The sequence below is a fragment of the Pezoporus flaviventris genome, unplaced genomic scaffold (assembly GCF_033815535.1).
Source record: "Pezoporus flaviventris isolate CSIRO_AGI_PZ_B2104156 unplaced genomic scaffold, CSIRO_AGI_Pfla_v1 ptg000007l, whole genome shotgun sequence".
NCBI classification, from domain to species: domain Eukaryota; kingdom Metazoa; phylum Chordata; class Aves; order Psittaciformes; family Psittacidae; genus Pezoporus; species Pezoporus flaviventris.
This window is the reverse complement of record NW_026892555.1, coordinates 39,787,224-39,811,041: the sequence shown is the minus strand read 5'-3', so window position 1 is coordinate 39,811,041 and position 23,818 is coordinate 39,787,224. Positions and strand designations below refer to the sequence as shown.

Sequence of the window (23,818 nt, the reverse complement as noted above, 5' to 3'; positions counted from 1 at the left end):
CTTGCACAGTATTTGAGAAAGTTCTACAGAAACAAAAAAGTCCTACCCAAATTTTGCTTTGAGACAGAGACTGAGCCTTGCAATGGTAGAAGTTGTGAATAGCTCAGAATCTGATAAACTCCCTCTTCCAATCCTTAGTTAAGGGCAATTACAGAAGGAGGGAGAAAAAAACCCCAACAACACCACAATCTTTTTTGTCATTAACCTGAGAAATTTGGAAGTATCCTGTGTAGGAGACATCACTGATGAAGCAAGAGCCTGAAAAATCAACTTGCAGGCACTTTGTTCCAATTCCATTTCTTGAGACAGAGAAAGCGAGATTTTTACTTTGGGAAGCATAAGGTCTTGTCTGTATTAGAGGAGTTAGTACAAACTTTTATTTCTGATTCAGTTCATGGTAAAGCATATGCCTGGGAAACTTGCAAGGCACTCTGCCTGAAATTATAGACTTGTAGCTGTAATGATAATATGCTAACTGTGAAAGTTTTGATATAAGACCATTTGTGACTCACTTGAGATAAAAAAAAGAAAAAAGTTTAAATTCAAGCAATGTAGATAAGGTAATATTCCATGGGTTAAAGATAAGTGAAATCTGCCTATTAGATGGTGGTTTCTATATATGTAGGTATCAGTAGTAGCTCTGGATATCTTTGTGTGGGTGACCTGCACTGTTTCCCTCGCACATGCAGAACTTTTTGGAAGATAGCAAAACCTTATTTTTATCTCATGTTCTTTTGTCTCATCCCTTCAGTGATAACTGCTAGAGAGAAATAGATTTTTTTAAAAAGCCAAGTTATTGCAAACATATTTTATTAAAATATTAAGTTATTAAAACCTATTTTGTGAGTATTTAATATGTATGTAAACACATATCGGGCCATACTCACTATTTATTGAAGTCTGAAAGTATTTTCATTGGCTTTGCTGAGTTTTGTGTCATCGTCTACAGTACTGTAACATAAAACGTATCTCAGAATGTCATGATTTAAATTCAGATTTTATAAGAACTTCGAGAGCTTCAATGTTTACATCTCTATAGATGGGCAGTCCAAGGGATTGGATCTGAACCGTTTATTCATGTGTCAATGACACTACTTACAGTAATTACTCATATGCTGTAGATAGCTGGATTGAGCCCAGGGAGATACATGTTCACCTTGACTGACACATTTTAGCACTAACTGTAAGAATTAATGCAAAATTATTTCTTCACTAAAGCATGAAGAAGACGTGAAGTTGGCAGCTTGAAGCCCAAACAAGTGAGGGCTTGTGAATCCCTTGAATGGTTCAAGACAGCCCCCCCAGCTCCTAACTATGTATAAAATTAGAGTATTATTTGGTAATTTTTTAGGCTTAGGAGCTTCAAATAAGACTATAGTTCTAGTATTAGAAAGAACCTATTGTACCTATTTTGACTAATTTTTCTCCTTTCTTCTTTTCTCTTCCTTTGCTGCCTATCTGCTGTCTCACCGTCTGGATCCTTATGCATAATATTTGTCTGCTCTAATTTCCATCTACTTGAATGAATTCGGGTTCTTTCAATGTAATTATTGCTAGTGAGAGCTGAAATGAGCTCTGGCTCAAGATCTCAGGTATTCTCAGTTTCTTCTGATAAAGGGTCCAGCAATGATAATAACTTGAATGATAACAACTCAGATTCTTCCTGTATTCCTGCCAGTCATAATGGCATAGGAGGAAATCAGTCAGTTATTGGTGAAGACTTATCATCTGTGGCACAGTATGAAGATGACATTGAGAAATCTGTTCACCTTAATCAAGATGGCAGTATCACGGTGGAAATGAAAGTTCGATTCAAAATTAAAGAGGAAGAAACCATTAAATGGACAACCACTGTTAGTCGCGCTGATAAAAATACCACCACTTGCAATTCTGTAATGCATGCAGAAGACTCCTTATCCAGTGTAAATGTATCAGAACATATAAAACCAAAAGATGCTCTGTTTTTGAAGAGCTACAATAAAGAAGAAGGAAACTCACTACAGCAGTTCAATGCAGAAGTGTCAGACAGAGAATCAGAGTCTGATTTAAAAACTGCTGGTTGTAACACCTGTATGAAAAGCAATTCTGCAGATCCAGATGTAGGCAATGTACCTGAGGATAACATCAGGCCTCGCTTTTATAGGCCTCCTACCCCTGGGCCAAGGCGTGTTAGACAAAAGAAAGCGGTAGTTGAAAGTGTCACATTGGTTTCTGAGAAAGAGGTTCAGGAGAAGACAGTAGGACAGTTTTCCTACAGTGAGGAAATAAAGAATGGAGAAAATAAATCTGAGTATTGCATGGTAGCTCATTCAAGCAGAAAAAAATCAAGTGTCAGTAATCCAAAGTTTAGTGAGATGAGTGACAGTAGTTTATTTAAGCTTCCTTCAGAGAATATAAAAGAAGAAATGTTTTTTAAAGTAATCCACAAAAACAATGATTTAATAGAAACCACAAAGAGGAATACATTAGAAGTGCCTGATGAGGATGAATCAGCACAGAATATATTAGAGAAATCAGTTGTGGATCAAGGTACATATAATAGTTTGGTATCAACCTGCAAAAGTAACATCAGTTATTTCATACCATCATCAGAAATTTACCAGGCAGCCAGGCCAGCCTCAGCAGACCACATCCATAAGTCATACAGTATTAAACAAATTAAAAGATCACTGAGTTCTTTCACTCACTATTCAGAATTAAGTCATTCAGTAGAGGAAACACAATGTAAAACTTCAGATTTATTACCTATTTCTCAAGATGCAGTGCGTTCAGCCTCTGCTGGACATAGCCAGATGAAGATGATGGTACCTCCACATAGTAAAGGTCTTACTGACAAAATAAATCCAACACCTGGGTTATTTCCTACTGTAACTGAAAGTGAGAATCAAACCATCGTCAGGACTGAATCTGTGACAACAACACGTCTCATTGATGACAGCCAAACTATATCTTCCCTCACCAGAAAGAAGAAGAAGAGAAAATCGACTAACTTCCTAGAACAAAGTACATATGAAGATCAAAAAGATAAAGGAATTTCAGGGATAATTAAAAGTGAGGCAATGCATATCACAAACAAACCCCCACAGGATTCCACAGCAGAGGCTATGGATAATTATTCTGAAATGCCTCAGAAAAAAGGAATGGAATTTTTTGGAAAAAACAATGATGGCTCTGTCAATTCAGGTAAAAATGTATGTCCTGAAGATGAGTTCTACCATCAGGATTTAGTGGAGCAAAATGGATTATCATCTAATAAAAACCCAAGAAGTAATAACAAGTTGTTCAACTCAAAATTGAAGTCAGGCAAAAAAAATAGTATAGTTTCATCTGCAAAGAGTGAAGATGGTCTAGTGACAGTTGATTCAAATAATAACTCTGAACACAGTCAGGTTACAGAGAGTACTGAGAAAGAAGGCACACGTCTCACAAACAATTCTTTTGAACAGACATGTAACACATCAGTGATTTCAAAACCATTGTCAGAAGTGCCAGAGAATCTTAATGTTGAAAAAGAAAAGGAGAAGAATGTTTTGGAAAATTTCCCATCAAAGAAAGAGAAAAAGCAAAAGGGGATGAAGAAAAGTCTAAGTAAAGGGGCAAATAAGTTAAATATGTCAGAGAGTGCTATCACACAAGAGGCTCTGAAACGAGAGCATTTTCAAGAAGAGGGTGTTGAGCATTCACCTGAAAACCATGTCCAAACTTGGCTGAAAAGCTTTTTACCAAATTCTGTTTTACCCCCTATACATAAGAAAGAAGGGAATGTAGAGAACAGCAATGCCTGTAATTTTCCTGTTGTTGCTTCTATAGATAAAGAAACACAATCTATCACAAATAAAGGACATGTGACTGGAAAAAACCATCTGCTTGAACATAATCTAACAAAAAGAACATTAAAGCCTATTTGTGATTTGGGAGCTTCAGAACAATCAGGCAAAGATTCAGATGCAAAACAAACTGACCCCTTGATTCATGCTAATACAACTATAATAGAAACAGCCAGGTGTTCACTAAAGTCAGAATTTTGTTGTGATGGTAAGCTACACTTGCTTCATGAAACATCTGACAATGATAAAAAGATGTCAGAAGCTGATATGCAAGATACCAACTTATGTCAAAGAAAAAAGTCTGAAGTTGCTGTTCAAGTTGATTGCACAGTTGTCAATGAGAAAACGGGAATTGATGTTCAGAATAATTGCATGTCTATCATGTTACTGCATGAACTACAATCAGCTTTGCTTGGTCTCCAGAAAGAACACAATGGATGTGTAGGAAAAGCTTGCACCCTTTCAGATCTTTCTTCTTTAGCTTTTAGTTCTTCCTCTAATGTCCTCCTAACTTGGCTACTTGTACTGAACCTGAGAGAGAATTTGATTGGGACAATCAGAGATGATACACAAAAAACTACCTGTAACTGTTCTGAAATATTTACACAGTTGCAGTTTCTGAAACAAACTGCAGTCATAGAAAAAGTTGATGAACTGAAGGCCACCTTCTCACATTTTCAACAATCAACAGAAAATAACTTATTAACCTTTGGGAAGGAACTCGAAAAGCAGGACTCCTCACATTGCCATGAGAATATGCCCATGTCTGAAATTCATAATGGTTTATGTCTGCATGAAAATGAAAAGTCAATTGAGCCTTGTGTTCCAAAGGACAGCGAAAATTGTGAAGAAGCTCTAAAACTGGGTGGTGAATTAGAAAACTGTTTTGATATACAGAAAGATCTTTGTAATGAAGCAGAGACTTTAGACTTGAGTGCTCTCCAAACACAGCTAGATAGTCAATATGCCAATACTAATTCAGGTACCTGTAGCCTTGCGTCAGCTATAAAGCCACATGAAAGAAAGGAAGAAATGCCTGATAGCCTATATAAAAAATCTCAAGATGAAAATACTAATACATCATTCACTAATGAAGAGTCAGAAATTTCAATTGAGCCTAACTCAACAGTTTATAGCATAACTTCTAATGATAAACATCATATTTTAGATCAGGATACTTCTGAGTTAGAATGTGAAAAAGATATACATATTACTACTGATAAAAGTGAAAATGAGAAACTTGATCCCAAGTCAGCGGGTAATGACAAAACCCCAAATAACCAATTTAAACTTGCCACTGAAACCTCTGTGAAATATAACAATGAGGATTATTCTGTACATAAAGACAAAGAAGATGCAGAAACTGGTGAGGAAACCTCTGAGAGGTTATCTACAGTCTCTCCATTATCGTTTTGTTATGAATCAAAACAAATTACAGAATGTGATATGAGCGAAGGAGAACAGGAATTGCAAGTAGAAGAATCAGATAATAAAATGTGTTTAGACTCTTCTCAAGTGAAAAAATGCTTAAAAAGTCCTGCTAGTTCAGACTGGTCAGATTACAGACCAGATACTGAAGAAAGTGATTATAACTTCAGAGCATCCAGTGATCTGACCAATGAAAGTGGGGAGGAAGCAATGCTTGAAAAACATTATAACACTGGCTATGTAAAAAGAACTATTGAACGACTTTATGGCAACACAGAAGCTTCATTTAAACCTGACTTTCACAAAGGATTTCCTTATATGTTGAAAGTATTTCAAAAAGATACTGAATTCCACTCTGCAGTCATGGAAAAAAACATTTATTTTTCTCAAGAGCCAATGTCTTGCTCTAGTGAGAAATTGTCACATTCTTCACTACTATCAGAAGAATTTGCAGTAAACATAAACAAAGATGACACTATATTGAGACAAGAAAATACTTCTTTACCAACACCGCAACCTACTCTTAACAGAGAAGAGACAAGTTATACTCTTGACCGTTCAGGGGAATCTCCAAAACAACATTGTCAACCTAGTGCACCACCTAATGAAGATGAAGGAATATTGATAGATAAAGGTAAATGGCTTCTCAAAGAAAATCATTTGATAAGAAGATCACCACCTGAACGGGTTGGAATGTATGGTAATTTGGATACAACATCAACAGACACAGTCCTTGATACTAACAGTGATGATGCTCCCTACTCACACTTTGGCAATCTGAATCAATACCCAGACCTCAATGAAAACTCTTCTTCAGAACTTGAAGACATGGCTAAACCCTCTGAAAATTTCTGCAATTATTTCAATATGCCTCATAATAGTGATTCAGACCCCTTTCAGGATGACTTAAATACAAAAAGCAAACCTAGCTTCAATGGTAAGATCACCTCCCTTCCTGCAGCAAAGAAAGAAAAGAACAAACCATCTTTTACACATTATTCCACACAGGCTGATACCAATTTTTCACCTTTTGCATCTGTAGAATTTAGATTGCCTGACAACAAGGTATGTCCATTGGAACAGCCTTTAAGTGATGAACCCATACAGTCCCAGCCAACTGATGCTAGTAATGCTAACAGAAGTGCTCCTCAGGAAGAAGATTCTCTGGATAAACTCCATGCTATATGTGGCCAGCATTGTCCAATACTGATGGTGACCATAACACCAATTAATGAGGAACAGAGAGGGTATGCCTACCAAAAAGCATCTGATATTGAGAACCAGCTGAATCCAGGTTTGTTGGCCAAAAAAAGTGAACATTTACAATGGTCAGGCAAAGATTTAATAACAGACGAAAATAATCATGTGATTCTGAAGAATAACTGTATCAATAAGATTGCCAATAATATTTTTGATAGGTTTTATGCAAATAACACCCTAGATTTTATTAACAACTTTGGAATATTTGTATCATCAACTCTGAAAGACACAAGCTGTTTAGAGAAGTTACATGTTACAGAGGGCGTGAATGTAAAACCCATGGAAGTCATCAAACGTCAAAGTAATGTATCCAGACACATACCCAGTGATCTTGTGATAGGCACAAATAGTGAGCTACCCAATAGAAAGCGAAGAACATGTCAAACTCTAAGAATAAGCCAAATTGATCTTGTTGGAGAAAAATATTCTCCCAGGTTGGCAGACCCAGCAGAAACCTGTCATTCTGAAACATCTCTGAAGTGTAACACTTCTTTAAATAACATTGAACATAATGCATATGAGAATCTGAAAAATGAAAATGCCTTTCCTCCAGAAGAAGAAGAAGAAGAAGAAGAAGAAGAAGAAGAAGAAGAAGAAGAAGAAGAAGAAGAAGAAGAAGAAGAAGAAGAAGAAGAAGAAGAGGAAGAAGAAGAAGAAGAAGAGGAAGAAGAAGAAGTGAAAGAAGTTTGCTTTTGTACAATTGACAATGGAAACAGTAAACATGAGAAAGACTTATAATAGAGATCTTGGAATTTCTACAGTATTAGATTAGTGAAAACATCTTCAGAAAAAAAAAATAAAATCACAAAATAAACTGCTGAACGACACACCTAGGAAAAATCTTAATGTGAATCCAGCCCAAACCTAGATAAATATAAATCACAATTGTATATCAATGCTGAAATACATATGATTACTTAGAGTTTTATGGGAACCAACATAGGAGGAAAAGCTGTTCTTCTAAGACAGTGATTTCTGGGTTAAAAAAGTTTTTCTCTGAAATGTTATCTGTTTAGAGATATTCAGATATATACCAAGATCTCATTTGTAGAGAAACAGCTACTGCTTGTTAGAACAGAGAACTGAAATTTGAAATACCCCCCTGAGTTCTAAGATAAGATTCCTATATTTTGTGACATTTAAGAAAGGGTTTAAGAATTGCCTTTCACTAGAAATGCTTTCTCCAGAACAAAATCAAATTACATGCTTAATTTGAAATGAAAAGAAGGAAATACTATTCAAATGCTGTAGAACAAAGAAAAGTAGGAAACAAAAGTCATGTTAATTTTATATAGATGAACATTATAAAATTGCTATTTCAGTTTTTAAAGGCCATCTTCAAAATATTTATGTGTGTAAAGAGATCTTTCAGTCTGCATATAGGATCATCCAGACCCAAAATGAAGTTTGCATCTTTTACTGAGCAGATACTAAAAAAGAAGTGTATTCATTGCCACTGGGATTCCACAGGAACTGAGAAAGCAGACTCTGTATCAGTGGACTTCCTGACTGCCCTTGCCATGATCCCTTCTGAGGCAGTACAGCTTACTCTCTCAAATTTTTCTATATACTCTATGAGTTTTAGTGGTGTGTTTTTCTTTAACCTCTGTACTTTTAAGGTGATCCATTTCTTTTTTTTTTTATTGTTGTAAATATGTCGTACTGTAAGAATCCAAAGCATGTAATATGTTTCAGGCTCTTTCAATCTGTTATTAGAATTAGTTTGGATACTGTTAACAACATTTTTTAATATTATATGTGTGTAGTAAGCACTTACATATGGTTTACAATTTTCAGTAAACGATTTTAAATATAAAGTTGGAAATATTTAATGTCTGTTGTTATTAGACAGAGTATTTCAGTTTGTTGGTTGGATTATAATCCCTAACACTGCCTAGTATCTAGTTTCAATATCACTGAAGTCAGAGAAACACCTGAAGAAGGAAAGGGCTATTTTTTCAGTTAGAGAATGGAACTTTGGCCATTCTGTAATCTTGCAGGCTGTGTCGGACTAACTGGCATGTGCAGGCTGCTATAAGCCCTGGAACATGATCCTTTGCTTATCCAGACTGGAACCTAATTAAAGGATGACACAAATCCCTTTTGGCCCAGATGCTGTGACTGTTTCCTTGTGAGACAGAAGGCACGTGTAGGGGAAGTAGGGGTTAGATCTGGAGCAAAAGGGGTTTTGCAGTACAGATAGGAAACCTAGAAGCACTTTTCAGTACCTTTTAGGGTCCAGTGGCAGATATATTTTCCCATAAATAACTGTTATATTTCTGTTGTTTGAAGCAGTGTATTCTATGTAATAAACTGTCATTACAACTCTAAAGCAACATGTATCATCTAATATATTTCACACCAAATAGCTGTGTGTTATTCCTTGTGCTGGCCTTGTTTCTGATGTTCTTTCCTGCATCTTTATGTTTTTCTCGGTATCCTCCTTTGCATGTTTTAGAGCAGTTCCAGATGAAGAGTCTCAATGGTGTTTTTTTTATCTTTTTACATGTCAACACAGAAATAAAACCTATGTTTGGAAAATTAAACTCGAAATTACCAGAATCCAACTAAAGGCCATATAGTATTTTGAGTACCAGGCTTCTATGCTGTAAATAGTATCTAAATGTTAGATAAGCAAATTAACAGATATATATCTGTCTCCATCACTTGCAGTCTTTCTGTCAGATTCACAGCATCCTGTGCTGCATTCACACTTGCAATTTTTCAGATTAAGGTTCAAAAACTTCAGGAACCTTTAATCGGTTCTTACACAGTTACAGGGAAAATTAAGTGCTCAAAAGATGAGAAGTGAGATACCGCCTGACATTACAATTAGCAGAGACCACAGCAAGTGGAGAAATGTTTGTTATATTAGCTGCAAGACATGCTTCTGATTTCAGTACATGAACTGAAAGAGAAGGAATAAAATGGTCAGAACAGGACAGGACAAAAGGTTGATAGTGAAATGTACCATGCTGTCATAGCATTTACAGATTCATTATTGGCTCAGTGACGATATAGACTATTAAGTGGTTGAGATATGCAGATAAAATAAAAATGCTTCCATTAGGTAAGATAGGAGAAGCCTGAAGAAAAAAGCCTCACAATGCTGGTGACTAGAGCAACGTACTGATTGACAGGGAGAAAAACATCATGAGGAGTAATATGAGCTACTTTACATAGGTAGCTTAGCTCTGCAAATTAACTGCAAAAAGCATAGAGTCTTTCTGAATAATCAGGATAAACTGACTTATTCAGTGACAAGCATAGGTAACAGGAAGGGATTCTGTAGGTACATTGCAAATAAAAGACAAACTAGTGACAATGTGGGCCCTCTTCAGAATCTGTCGGGAGAACTGGCTACCCTGGATTTGGAGAAGGCTGAGGTTCTTAATGACTTCTTTGCCTCAGTCTTCACGGGCAAATGCTCTGACCACACCACCCAAGTCTTGGAAGGCAGATGCAGGGACTGTGAGAATGAAGACTTTGGGCCCACTGTAGGAGAGGATCTGGTTTTGTTAGCATCGAGACAAACACATAACCACTGGGATGGTTATATGAGGTGCTTTATTGAGGCGCCGGGAACCAGGGGTACGCACCCAAATCTGTTTCCGACTCCCGTCACATCGCGTTCACAATTTATACACTAAAAATTTCGTAACTAATACATATTCAACACAGATTACATCATTGACTAATACATATGCATCAAGGATTGCTACATCAGTCTATTACGACATCAGCCTCCTTTGCGCTTGCGCAGCCCCCTCTGGTGGTCGCCCTGATGAAGTAAGGAGTCTTCCTCAGATGAAGTAAGAAGTCTTCCTCGGGTTGTCCTCTTCACCTTTTCTCTACTTGGCTAGGTCCCAATCGTCTTGTGGACATTAGCATTCTCTTATCTTCACCAGGATGCTTCTGGTATGCCCTTTTTGGCTATCTTAAACTTAGGGTCTGCTTGGGTAGAGTTTTACAATATATACACCCATACTCACCTCACCATATACAGTTATGTTAGCTCTTGCTGCCGAGACTACCATTGCAACATTTAGTTACAGGGTAACTATGATACAAAACGGCAAAGTTACAAGGTCTTCTAATATACAAAGCCTCACTATTGATTTATGAATTTCTCAAATATAATCATTTTACTATTTTATATGATTATTTTATTGTAAAAACTTCACCCTCTCTAACAGTTTGAGACCATCTTAAGAACCTGAATGTGCACAAGTCCATGGGACCTGATGAAATCCATCTGCGGGTCCTGAAGGAGCTGGCGAATGAAGTCACTAAGCCTCTGTCCATCATATGTGAGAAATCATGGCAGACAGGTGAAGCTCCTGATGACTGGAAAAAGGGAAATATAACCCCCATTTTCAAGAAGGGGAAAATGGATGACCCAGGGAATTACAGACCAGTCAGTCTCACCTCTGTGCCTGGCAAAATCTTGGAGCAGATTCTCCTGGAAGGCATGCTAAGGCACATGAAAATCAACAAGGTGCTTGGTGACAGCCAGCATGGCTTCACTAAGGGGAAATCCTGCCTGACCAATTTGTTGGCCTTCTATGATGGGGCTACAGAACTGATGGACGGGGGTAGGGCAGTTGATGTCATCTACCTGGACTTGTGCAAAGCGTTTGACACTGTTCCATACGACATCCTTGTCTCTAAATTGGAGAGACATCAATTTGATGGATGGACCACTCGGTGGATAAAGAACTGGCTGGATGGCCGCACACAAAGAGTTGTGGTCAATGGCTCAGTGTCCGGCTGGAGACCAGTAATGAGTGGTGTCCCTCAGGGGACCGGTCTTGTTCAACATCTTTGTTGGTGACATGGACAGTGGGATTGCGTGTGCCCTCAGCAAGTTTGCCGATGACACCAAGCTGTGCAGTTCGGTTGATACGCTGGAGGAAAGGAATGCCATCCAGAGGGACCTTGACACGCTTGTGAGGTGGGCTGATGCCAACCTCATGAAGTTTAACCATGCCAAGTGCAAGGTCCTACACCTGGGTCAGAGCAACCCCAGGCACAGCTACAGGTTGGGCAGAGAAGAGATTCAGAGCAACCCTGCGGAGAAGGACTTGGGGGTGTTGGTTGATGAGAAAATGAACACGAGCCGGCTTCAGTACCCTGGGCTGCATCAAAAGGAGCATGACCAGCAGGTTGAAGGAGGTGATCCTACCCCTCTACTCTGCTCTTGTGAGACCTCACCTGGAGTATTGTGTGCAGTTCTGGTGTCCTCAACATAAAAAGGACATGGAACTGTTGGAACAAGTCCAGAGGGGGGCCACGAGGATGATCAGGGGACTGGAGCACCTCCCGTATGAAGACAGGCTGAGAAAGTTGGGTCTGTTCAGCCTGGAGAGGAGAAGGCTGTGTGGAGACCTCATAGCAGCCTTCCAGTATCTGAAGGGGGCCTGTAAGGGATGCTGGGGAGGGACTCTTCATTAGGGACTGTAGTGACAGGACAAGGGGTAACGGGTTAAAACTTAAACAGGGGAAGTTTAGATTGGATATAAGGAAGAAGTTCTTTACTGTGAGGGTGGTGAGGCACTGGAATGGGTTGCCCAGGGAAGTTGTGAATGCTCCATCCCTGGCAGTGTTCAAGGCCAGGTTGGACAAAGCCTTGGGTGGCATGTTTTAGTGTGAGGTGTCCCTGCCCATGGCGGGGGGTTGGAACTAGATGATCTTAAGGTCCTTTCCACCCCTAACTATTCTATGATTCTATGTGTAAAGAACAGGCTAAAAAAAAATTCAGCAGACATTCAAGGGCATTATATAGATTATACCAATCTTCAATTTTTGTCTTGCTACTATTAAAAAAGAAATAAATAAAAAACCCAACACAGCACAGATCACAGTCCCAGGAAGTCTCAGTTTGTCTATCTATTGATAAAATCAAACATTCTCTCAACTTTTTCTCCAACATAAACAGTTCTCCATTTTCTCTAATCATCATGGTTGTCCTTATCAGGGCCTTTCCTAATTTCAGTATTTATTTATTTTTTATTTATAGTTAATAGAACTTCATGCAATATTTGAAAGGTTGTCTCTCTGGACCCTGGGACACTGACAGTAAAATTTATCTACTTAGAAATCTCTCTCCTGCATCTTACAGTCACATCGATGAGTGGTTTTTTTTTTTTAAACTGATAAAAGCCCTATTCATGGCATTAAGTTTCAGTAGTATTTTCAAAATGCATTTCCTTGTACTTTGTGCAGTTATATATATTATCCTTTTTCTACTACTCTGAGTTTTCTGATCCTCTTATACTTTGACAGTTCTTAGCAACTGTGTTACAGAAATTACCTACTTTATGCCATATATTGATGAAAATATGAAATCCAGACAAATTCCAACACTGATTCCCGAGAAAGTTACTAGCATCCCTATAAACTAATACTTCATGTTTTGCACAAATGTGTAATTTCCCATCTAGCTAGTTATTTTTTTTCTCTGCATTCCTGGGATAATTCTTTTCTCCATTTTAGCTACTGATTTCTCATATAATATTTGAGTAGATTAAAGCTACTGTAATTTCCTTGTGTACAAATATGAATTCTTATCATCAGGGAGGAAATCAGGTACTTGAACAATACAAGTCTGATACCTTGTGCTGTGTATCTGCAGTAAACTGATGCTAGTAATTTTTTCTGTTTAGCTGTATATATTGGGAGATAACTGTCCACTCATTTAAAATTGCTCAAAAACATTACCTAGTGTTGCTTTGGTGTAAGATACATGGGCATTGCTACTATAGCTGCACATTCACAGTAGTTTCAGAAAAGTGCTGCTGTAAGAGTATCTCTTTAAACATGAGTGGTCTATACTCCAAATTTCTCATGACAATAACGAATTTTAGATGTGTGCTCTTAAACAATATTACTGCTGTCAGATTCTGTCTCTGTCTTCTAAAATTTTCACACTTGCTACTCCGGTCATGGACCAAGAATTTTTTTCAAGAAATAAGTTAATCTCAGAACACTATTGTGGAATTTCAAGGTCTTAAGGTTTATCATCAAACATGAACCAAGATTAAGTTAATGTCTCCCCATCTCTCCTCTCAAAGTATGAGAGAATATATTTGTTTTAATAGTTACTGATTCTAGAATACTCCATACCCCAAGGAATGTGCATTTTACACACAAAGTACAATGGGCACACAAAAGTAAAAATTTCCTCAAAAAGTATAGCCTAATGCTTATAGCAAGACACAAACAAGACTTATAGATTCTACCATCAAGAATCAATAATATATTAGATCTCATAACATGCCTTTACAGTGACTTTTTCCTGCTTTTTCTTAAAAGCAGTAGTAATTATTCAAATATATTGCTAAGTGTTATGGAGAACATATTCTCAACTTGTTATTTTCTAAATACAAAGATACTGCCATGCACCACACCAAGGTCAACCTAATTATCAGCTTCTGAGATGTCTTTTGTTTTTGGAGATGGCTAAACATGACCAAGTGATAATATGCATCCTACTGTATTTTTTCAAGAATGTCATAGAAAACTTAGCACAAATCCTCAAATCACTGGTTTCACTAGTCCTCAAATACAAGGGGTAACTGTTTAAAACTTAAACAGGGGAAGTTTAAATTGGATATAAGGAAGAAGTTCTTTACTGTAATGGTGGTGAGGCACTGGAATGGGTTGGCCAGGGAAGTTGTGAATGCTCCATCCCTGGCGGTGTTCAAGGCCAGGTTGGACAAAGCCTTGGGTAGCATGGTTTAGTGTGAGGTGTCCCTGCCCATGGCGGGGGGTTGGAACTAGATGATCTTAAGGTCCTTTCCAACCCTAACTATTCTATGATTCTAAATAATATTCTGCTGCAGAATCATTCTGTGAATCAGAACAAAATCCATTGACTCCTTTAAGAAAATACCCATAGCTAGCGCTGAAAATACTGAGTGACACCTGAGACAAAAGTGGTTTTGTTGAACCTCACAATAGAACTGCAGGATAGCTTATTGCCTGAGGTTTCAGACATACAGATCCCTTTTAAGTATCTCAAATAGTCAATAAATACAAAATTCAGCATATCGTGATGAACTCAGTCATCATCACTATACTATTACTTAGCGTTTTAACTATGTCTTAGTGTTTTAGCAGGATCAAAGACACTGTGATGGAGGGAAAAGTCAGTAATACAGGTCACATATGTAGCATAGGTGAGTCATCCAGATGATAGGGGGCTTCCACAGTCAGGCCTTTATTACTGCTGCTATACTTTAAAGGAAGCTCTCTTTTAAGAAACAGTGATATTAATCAGTGGTGGAAAGCAATCTTAGCAAGCTTTGTGTGTGTTCCTAAATGTGTACCATTTGATATGGGTATCAGCTAATTATAAACATTGGGAGTGAGGGTGTTTTCGTAATATTCCTTCCTGTTATCAGCCATCCGTCAGCGATATAATTTCCCTTAATTCTATGACATTGATACTCAGCTTCCACTAAACTAAAGCTTTAATACAAAAACTTTGCCTTGAAAATTATGAAATTTATTTAAGGGTATAATTCAAGAATATATTGGTAATCCTTCAATGCATTCCAAATAAGTTGCTACACCTGTGTAACATCTTGTGTAACATCACACCTTGGCAGAGATATGGAACCTTTCTTAAAGAGGTCTTTTTCAGCAGAGCTAATGGGCTTTGAGAGAACCTAATGCTTAAAGTCATGAGTTTGTAATTCCAGAGCTAGCTGAATGAGAGTTCTCATGGCTGTCATTGAACAGGCCTGATGTATCCCAAGGAAACAGAAATCCGCGTTCAATACAGTTTACTACAATATTTCAAAACTGTTTGAAAAGTGATCTTACATTCATGCAAATTTGACTTAGTCATATGGCATATGCAGAGTAAAAAGTATGAATGCAATGTGACATTTCTTGATTTTTGAGAGCCCAACGTAGCAAACTCAATATTTACCTGCTGTAATTTTGTGAAATATTTATTTCTATATCCATTGACATAATATATTTAGAATTTTAATTACTGAAATGCATTTTGCTTAAAAATCTTGAGTTTAAGTAATTCAGTGAGTCTTTTTGTCTTTTGATAGCTAGGAAATGGAAGGTGTCAGTCCTCACCAGCAATATGCCATCTGCAGGAACAAGCTCAAAGGTTTATATTACATTGTACGGGGATCGCAGCAGTTCAGGGCCCATTTTTCTTGATGGAGAGGAGGGAAAATTATTTCAGAGAGGAAATGAAGACATCTTCACAGTAAGTAATATATATTCATTGTGTCGCTTTCTTGCATCCTGCCAGATTGCGTGACATTTCAAAATGTATCTGATGGCAGTTTTTTTATGGTACACATGTCTGAAAACAAGCAACAGGACTTAAATGTAAAACTAAATTTAGTATCTCTCCCACTCACCTATCCAAAGCTGATTTGATTCAACATATTTCTTGTCTAAGAAGAACTGCTGGTTAATTTACATAATGCCCAAGAAAGTACAGGAAATAGAAGACAACAGATATTTAGTTTTTAAATTTGAAATGGAGCTACAATATTAAAAATGAAATGAGGAAGTGAAGAATCAGGACATGGAGTAAATTTTTAACTTTTGTACCTGCCATGTATTTAAATAATGGCAATTTTTATACCTGTAATGAAGTCTGACTACCTGAAGCTGCTTCTGCTCCTAGGTACACAAGCAAACTTCTCCCCCAGCAGTCTTTTGTCATGATGCTGTAAGTGAGCCAGAATAGATCTCTTATCAAAAGCTGCATAGCCTGAGTGTATACATGGTATTGCCAGTGAGTGTCACTAGCAGGTGCCAGCTATAGGGCTGTGTAAGAAACAGGTGTTTCCATTGTTAGTATCCAGCATAAAAGGTCGCCTTTGGAGAAAAAGCATTTAATGGCAGCGTTGATGAAGAGTTCACTTTTTCCACAATATCCTTTTAGCTGCTTGATATGTAGGAAATGCAGTTCTGTAGACCTCTTCAGCCTGATGGAGTTTCTCAGAAGAATCCATCACCTCGGATAATAAAAAAATCTCTTGATATAAAAATGAAAGGAGTGGATAAAATATGTAACCAGGTGTCTGACAGGTAAAAATACCCTCTTCACAACAGATGTTGGCTCTGTTCCCTGCTCCCATTATTGCAATTAATTTCACCTCTGATAATTTTTAAATGCAATGTATGGAGGCAGTCCCTGGCTTGGAACCGAGGGCTCCCCTTAGGTGAGTAGCCATAGCAGTGAATACAATTAAGGAGTGCCTATTCTGAAATGTATAGAAAGAGAAAATCCTCTCTGCTTATGCTTTATGCTAGATCTCTCTTAACTTTGGTCTGTCCTTGTTTTTCTGTCTCTTTATTGTTTGTAACGCCAAGTTCAGTGAGGTTTGGGATACACGGAACTCAGTTCATATCCACCTCTACACTATAAATGAAAACACAAAATTGAATTCTACAGAAATCAACAGAAGGACAGCAAATCCAGCCTACATAATAATAATTTAATAAGATACAGCAGGGAAGAAAGACACTCATGGTGTGTTTCCAGTTCCTTGAAGATAAGCTTTCTATTTCTACACTTAAGCTCATAACTAGTTGTTTGAATAACCTTCATACAAACTTGCTCCCTTAGCACCCTGTTATCTGTGCTGGACACACTCATCCAGCCTGCCCAAGAGCTAATCTTTCAAATAAAGCTTTTTAAGTTAATTTAGTTGAAATTATTTTTAAAAGTGATTTCAAAGCTGAACACAACTGTGTACAAAATTGTGAGGCATCCCCTCCTGGATGGGTAGGAAGAAGCTCAGATGTATGCGGGAAGTACTTAGGAGACAGAAAATGTTTTGTAGCAGGTCAGTGGTATAGGTGGTGAATTGAGCCAGTTTTTAGGGTCAAGACATTTGCATACACTCATACATACAGTCTGTATTCTTTTCCCATTGAGGCCAATGTTCAGTGGGAACAAACTAGCTACAGCAGCATCCTGAAGTCACGTAAGTGGGATTGGCAGGCCAGTAGGTTTTTTGATGGCTGTCCTTTAAAAGAGCCAAGATTCTAATGATTATCTAGGGAAAAAAAACTTGGAAACACTTGTTTAGATATCAGAATATTTCATTTCTCAAAAAAAAGAATAGGTCACTTGAGAGTTACCAAATGAATTGCTGTTGCATGTCTTTTCCTTTTAACAAATGTTCTGTGCTTCTTTTGTTGTGTTTCTTTTGCAGGTTAATAGTAGAAACATAGGACATCTCTACAAAATACGCATAGGGCATACAAATACCGGAAACTCCCCTGCCTGGCACTGCGAAGAGGTAAAAACAGTGAGAAAGAATTTTATCCTTCGAAAAGCAGTTACTATGACTGGAGTAAAAATATGACTGAGAAAAAATCCCTGGGATAAGTATATTAGCCTCATCAAACGCTTGCAGCTTCATTTAAAAGATTATTTATGACTGCAGTAATGTGGAAATTAAGGCACCTTATGTTGGTCTTGTCTTAGTTGCTGTTTAGTGAGAGAAATACATCATGTTTCCTTTAAAATGTGCAGCTGGACAGCAAGAAAAACTGCTTAAGTTGGCAGCTGTAGTCTGAGTCTTCTGGAGTCTTTGTATGCTACAGACTGTCTAGTTTGCTGAAACCCAGTCATTGAACACAGTCAAGCCAAGTCCTCCTCAAATCTGTGATTGATCCTGTGTCCTTCTGCACAGCACCAGAGCTACACTGCAAAATTTTCTAGTTCTGTGTCTCTGAGGAGCAGAAGATAATAACAGGTTCTTTTCCCTCCTTAATTAAAAAATATTTTGATGCAGGTAAAGATAATAAACCAAAGTGAATGAGCTAGTTCTGTTTCAAGCTTCAGGTGTGAAACATAGCATATTGGTTTCTGGACTGGGAATGAAAGAATCTGATGTTTATCCTTAACACTGGTGATGTACCTACGTGTGCCAATGATAAGCTATGCATGGTTGAAATACATCCCTCTTTGTGCCACAGTTTCTTATCCTTCAGTTAAGATACAGCAGTTTACGAAGGGCTTTAGAAGCTGCTGGTAAACTCATTATAATTGTGTTTCAGGGTAATTCTATCTATTACAAAATGTCCACTGAAGTTAAATATTCATTGATCAAAGTTCAAACTCTGTGTCTATTTAAGGCTTCAACTAGTTGTTTTCATTTGAGACTGAGACTCAGAAGGAGACTAAGTAATGCCTGGACAGCGTTAACTGAAGTTTAGGCAAATTACCCTGAATTCATACCTCCAGCCACTGCATGTCTACATTAAAATGTTGTGCCACTGGCAGTATCACTCTAAGAGGTTTCATGCTAGAATTGTAGGGTCATATCTCTTTCAATTCAGCTGAGGGTTGCCTGGTTTTAAAGCCTGGCTGTTTGTTTTCCACCAGTGATGTGCTTTGGGGAATGCTGGAGTCAGAATATCATTTAAGATACTTCTTTCTTCTGTCCCGTGCTATTTTTCTTTTCATAAATGTGTGTGTGTAAGCAGTGAAAGGGTGGAAAATACCTCATAGTTTTGTCTACTGAGGGACAGGTTACCAGCAATTTCTAAAGCGTACCTGAGTTGAGAAGCTAGAAGAGAACAGTGGGTTTTCTCTTGTAGAAAAGGTTCATTTGTACGCTTAATGTTGGTACTAGAACTTTTGATTATCATAAAATCTTACTCAACAAGTGGATCTTTGTGGGTTTGTTGTACATCATCCTCTAGGAATAGAGGCTGCACTGCCAGCTTTGTACAAGATACCCATTTAAACTGAAAGAGATCTGACAAAAAAAGATTCTATTAATTGAAATCAACAGTAACATTTTAAAAGAAGGATTTAACACTTTAACACAAGTGTGTTCCATTGATTATTGGCTTATGAATTTTAATTGTCTCCTTACAAAATAACAGTCAGTCAGAGAAAGGTTCTAGGGAGTGATTCATCAACCAGGGTTAGTTCATTCCGCTTTCCAACTTTGGACAAAGTCAAAGAATAGAAATATATTTAACCAAAAACACTCTACAAGTAACCTAGCTTTTTGCTTGGAAGAAGACCAAAGGAGTAATACCACTGATATCTAGACTTCATAGATAAGAAAAAGCCTACAGCTGTCTTTTCTGAAACATCATTGTTCCTTCGAAAACCTAAATTTTTCCGGAAGATCTGAAATTAAGGAAGTGTGCTCTACAACTGCAGAGCTCTTCTGGTAGTTAGCCATGCTAGTCTTCCACCAGTGTCCCATGGCTTCTGTGTCTGTTTCTGTACAGAGAGGGTATTGGGCCTGAAAATGTCCATAAAAATGCTGTTTTGTTAATCGAAGTTCCCTTTTCAATATCTATTAGTAGATGTTAACAGGCCAAGATGTGCCAGGATTTTCAGACAAGATGAATCTCTTTCTATAAACTTTAGTATTCAAGCAGTAAGAGAGAAAAATGTTTCTGGTAATTCTAATTTTTTTCAATATTTGAATTTAGGATACTAGATTCTGCAAAGCACAGAGCAGGCCTGAAACTACAGGTAGAAGTGTCTTTGCTTCTCTCTGCTGGTTGAAAATCTCATGTAGCTACTAGTATAAGTTAGCATGATCAGGGATTATTCTAGTATACGGCAGCTTCTGAAATGCTTGCTAAGGAATGCTTCGAAGTATGAAATGACTAGACCTCCTTCCCTTCTTCAGCTGGTGTGCATATGGTCCTTTTGCTGCTACGTGCTAGAAGTTGAGCATGGAAAAAAACTGTGGGGAAGACAGGTGGTGGAGCTAGCATATTAATGGTTATTTTGTCACAAGTAGTGCTGAACAATCAAAACCTGTTCTTTTAATTCTTTTTTTTTGATAAGAAAATAAGTTAAAGGAATAGAACTGCAAGTGTTGCCAAGCTTCCCAGTGAGAACTTTCGTATTTGGTAAGCCATGCCACCTAGTGCCCACGCACGTGGATATACCAGCTGGAGCAACATAGCTGTATTTTGTGGTACTGCATCCGAGCTGATAAACCCTGTTTCTTGTCCGCACTTGAGTTGCTCTGCTCTGCACTTTCAAATCTGACTGAGTGAAAAGTCAGATTTAGGGGCAGCTGTATCCAGGGAGCAAGCATGCCCCAACCCCATGATTTTGTGAGTTCTACCTGCACAGTTTCAACAGTAGCTCAGAAGTGTCATGTTCTGTTCTATCTGGAATGAGATCAGCAACTTAAATTGTTACTCTTGGTGCTGTTTAGGTGCAGTTGTTGAACCTTTTCTCAGGGGAGCAGTTTTCTTTCCCTGCACATCGATGGCTGGCTGATGGGGAAATATCTATGGAGCTTCCTGTTTTACAGCAGGGCCAGCCTATTCTTCCAGGTAAGCACAATACTACATTAGCCAAGTCATGACATAGACTGATGCCGGTAGAGGTGAGTTAACTGTTTTTCATTAGGCCCTCTATTACTTTTTGGCTGCTACAACGCTTTTTCGGTGTTGTTTTCTATGGCTACTGGGCATACCTAGGTAAAAGGTTAAGAATCACTGGAAAGGAGATGGGAGAGTCTTTAATGCCTTGATTTTCACAGGTCCTTCAAAAAAGACTCCTCTTTTGGTAAGATTTTAAGAATTTGTTTTTGCTTTAAAATAGAGGCAATAGTAACAACACCTCACATATGCATAACTACCGTGAAGCTATCATACAGGAGTCAGATCACAAACTCTATTTCCAATAGCTGAGGATTATAGCTCTGGTATGACTATTGTAGCTGCTATTTCAGTTTCTTTCTTTTAAGTGGCTAAGACAGGCTTCTAGAATACTTTTAATTTCTGGGTGTGGAACAAAACTTTAACAATATTCCAGAAGGCTCAACTTGATAAAAGAAGCTCCATTAGTCAAATAAATATTGTATTATAATTTTAAGGTGGATGATGTCAAATTATAAAAATAATATTGGGTGTTGCTGCTGTTATACTGTTTTAATGTCGGGCTCTATCACACCAGTCCCTGTGCACCATGCTGGGTGCTGTCACTATATGGTCTCTCTGCTTCAGCAATGGGAAAGGGGTGGAATCATCCCTTCTGTCCAAATGACATTGTTCTTTTCTGGTCTAAGGAAATACAAGGGTATAGCAAGATTAGTTTATCCTGGGTGGGGGAGCAAGAATGTCGAAGCAGATTCCCATCCTGTAGGGTATGACAATAGAAGTCGAAAACTCATAACACCATCATTATTACTTGTGCTGGAGCTTTCACTAGAGTGAGATCCACCTGGGACAGATTCCACAGCCTAATCTCTTCCCTACCTCAAACAACCATATCAGCTGCAGAGGACAAGATTAATGGGATGAGAGAAACTTCCATTCAAAATTCTCTAAAAACTACAGAACCTCTTTTCCAGAATGTTTGATACTATAGCAGTGCTTGGTGGTATGCTCATGGTACTTTGTATTGATCCTGCAAAACTGAAATGCTAAGAGGTATTTCAATGGTAACAGCTCTTGTGGGTGCAGAGGAAAAGGATATAGATGAAATCGAGGGGCAGAAGTCTAGGAAATGGCCCATGGATGTGGGGAAACACACCATGCAGCTGTCAGTCTTGTAATAAAGAGCTGGGTGGCCTGGAGCTGTGTTTATCCTTGTATAGGATGACTGAGTACTGAGATTAAGAACCTGAAAAGGAGAGCAGAAAAACAGGTTTGTGCTTCATTAATATGTCTTTAAGACAAAAAGAATAGCAGGAGAGATTTCCTCCAGTGGTGTAGTTAGCAGCTGTAAATGGCTCATAAGACGCCATAGAGAGAGGCTGACCCGCCCTAACTACAATGATTTTTGATCTTGAGTGGTTATCATCTTTATGCCCTTGAGGGTAGGAAAACTCTCAGGCAGTCAAGCCTGCTTCCTGAGAGGTTTGGTCTCTTAGGTTAGGAGACATTAATATTATTAGCTTAGGGGGTCATACAAGCACAATGGTATAAAACCCAACCTCTCCTCCCATAAATAAGTGTTAATTATTGATAATTAACATGTTATATTGAATATTCTCAATTCTCCTACTTGCAGTATCTTTTCTTCCCCAATGTTATTTTGCTTAATATTTTGGGACACTGACCTTACCCACCTTCTAATTTTCAGGCTCTTCAGAGTAGGTTGTTTTCCTATTTTTGAGATAAAGACATAATGAAAGGTTTTTATTATCAAGCAATCTTGGTGCATTGGAAAGGGCAACAGCACATTTAAACCATCCTCTCAATCTGCATTTTGTAGTTAACAATTTCTCCTGAGCCCAATAGAGAAAGAAAAGAACTTCTGTGCGTTTCTGTCAGCCTCAGTATAAGAGGGGTCATGCTGAAGGCTTTGGAGAAGGCAGTTTCATCTATAACTTAGTAATTGAAAGCCCCTGTGTCTTTTCGCCAATATTATATTTCTGCATGAGACAGTGAAAAGAGAACATAGCTTTTAACTTCAGAGAAGATAGTTTGATAACAGAACAGTGAAGAGGTCTGGATTCAATCTGAGAGAGAGATGATGAGAGGCACTTTAAAACCAATTTCTGAATAAAAAGAGGCTGAAACACTTTCTGATTTAACAGCCTTTTTATTCAAAGCAAAAACGTCTGAATTAAACTGTTAAGAAGTATTACATAGAGACTTTGTAGCTGTAATGCTGAGGGACTGAGCAGCACCATTCATTTGACTTTTTATCCTCAACTATCCTACTTTTGTCCCCTTCTGCTCATTTTTTATAACACAATCTTTAATTATATGCTGGGGATAAATCAGGGTTGTACAGTGTTTGGTGGCTCATGGACCTTTGCTTTTCTTCTTGCAGAAACTGAAAAGTAGATAGTTAATGAAAGAGGAAATTGTAGGAATAGAGGATTGTTGTGGCCTTAGACATGGGATTGTTGATCTGGAGAAATGAATTCTCTGCCTCTGCCATGATCTGTTCTGTAAATAAAAATATGAGGAAGTAAACAGATAAGGTGGTGACATGGTAAATGGTGTGGGTAAAATACAGTATTATTTAACAGTTGCTAACTGGAAACTATTTTTAGTATTGAGACAGGTGTACTTTGGGAAAAAATAGTACATGACTATGCTGCTAACTAAAGATTGTGAAAAGCTTCAGAGCCTTAAATGTAGCTGGCTTTTGTCCAAGTAATAATAGCTGAACATATGTTTATGAAAAAACATGTGTGTTTTACCCCCTTGTTCTGTCTCTCATAATTTTTCCCCTGTGCCTATGAATTAAATTTTGTAAATAAACTTAACCCTTACACTTTCTAATTTCAGAATGATGTGTTTAAAAATGTAATGTCCTACACTTATAGACAAAAATAAATGAAAATAAGAGTTCCTTCTCT

General features: G+C 37.8%; 1 protein-coding gene across 3 annotated transcripts in view; it reads left to right on the top strand.

Moving 5' to 3' along the window:
* Positions 1-23,818, top strand: part of RP1 (RP1 axonemal microtubule associated) — a 214,814-nt gene that overhangs the window by 32,375 nt on the left and 158,621 nt on the right. For all 3 annotated transcript variants that reach the window (XM_061448476.1, XM_061448474.1, XM_061448477.1), the window contains exons 4-6: positions 15,587-15,750; positions 17,720-17,806; positions 20,711-20,831. In XM_061448476.1, the coding sequence (XP_061304460.1) occupies positions 15,587-15,750; positions 17,720-17,806; positions 20,711-20,831 (372 nt within the window). The remainder of the gene's footprint in view (positions 1-15,586; positions 15,751-17,719; positions 17,807-20,710; positions 20,832-23,818) is intronic.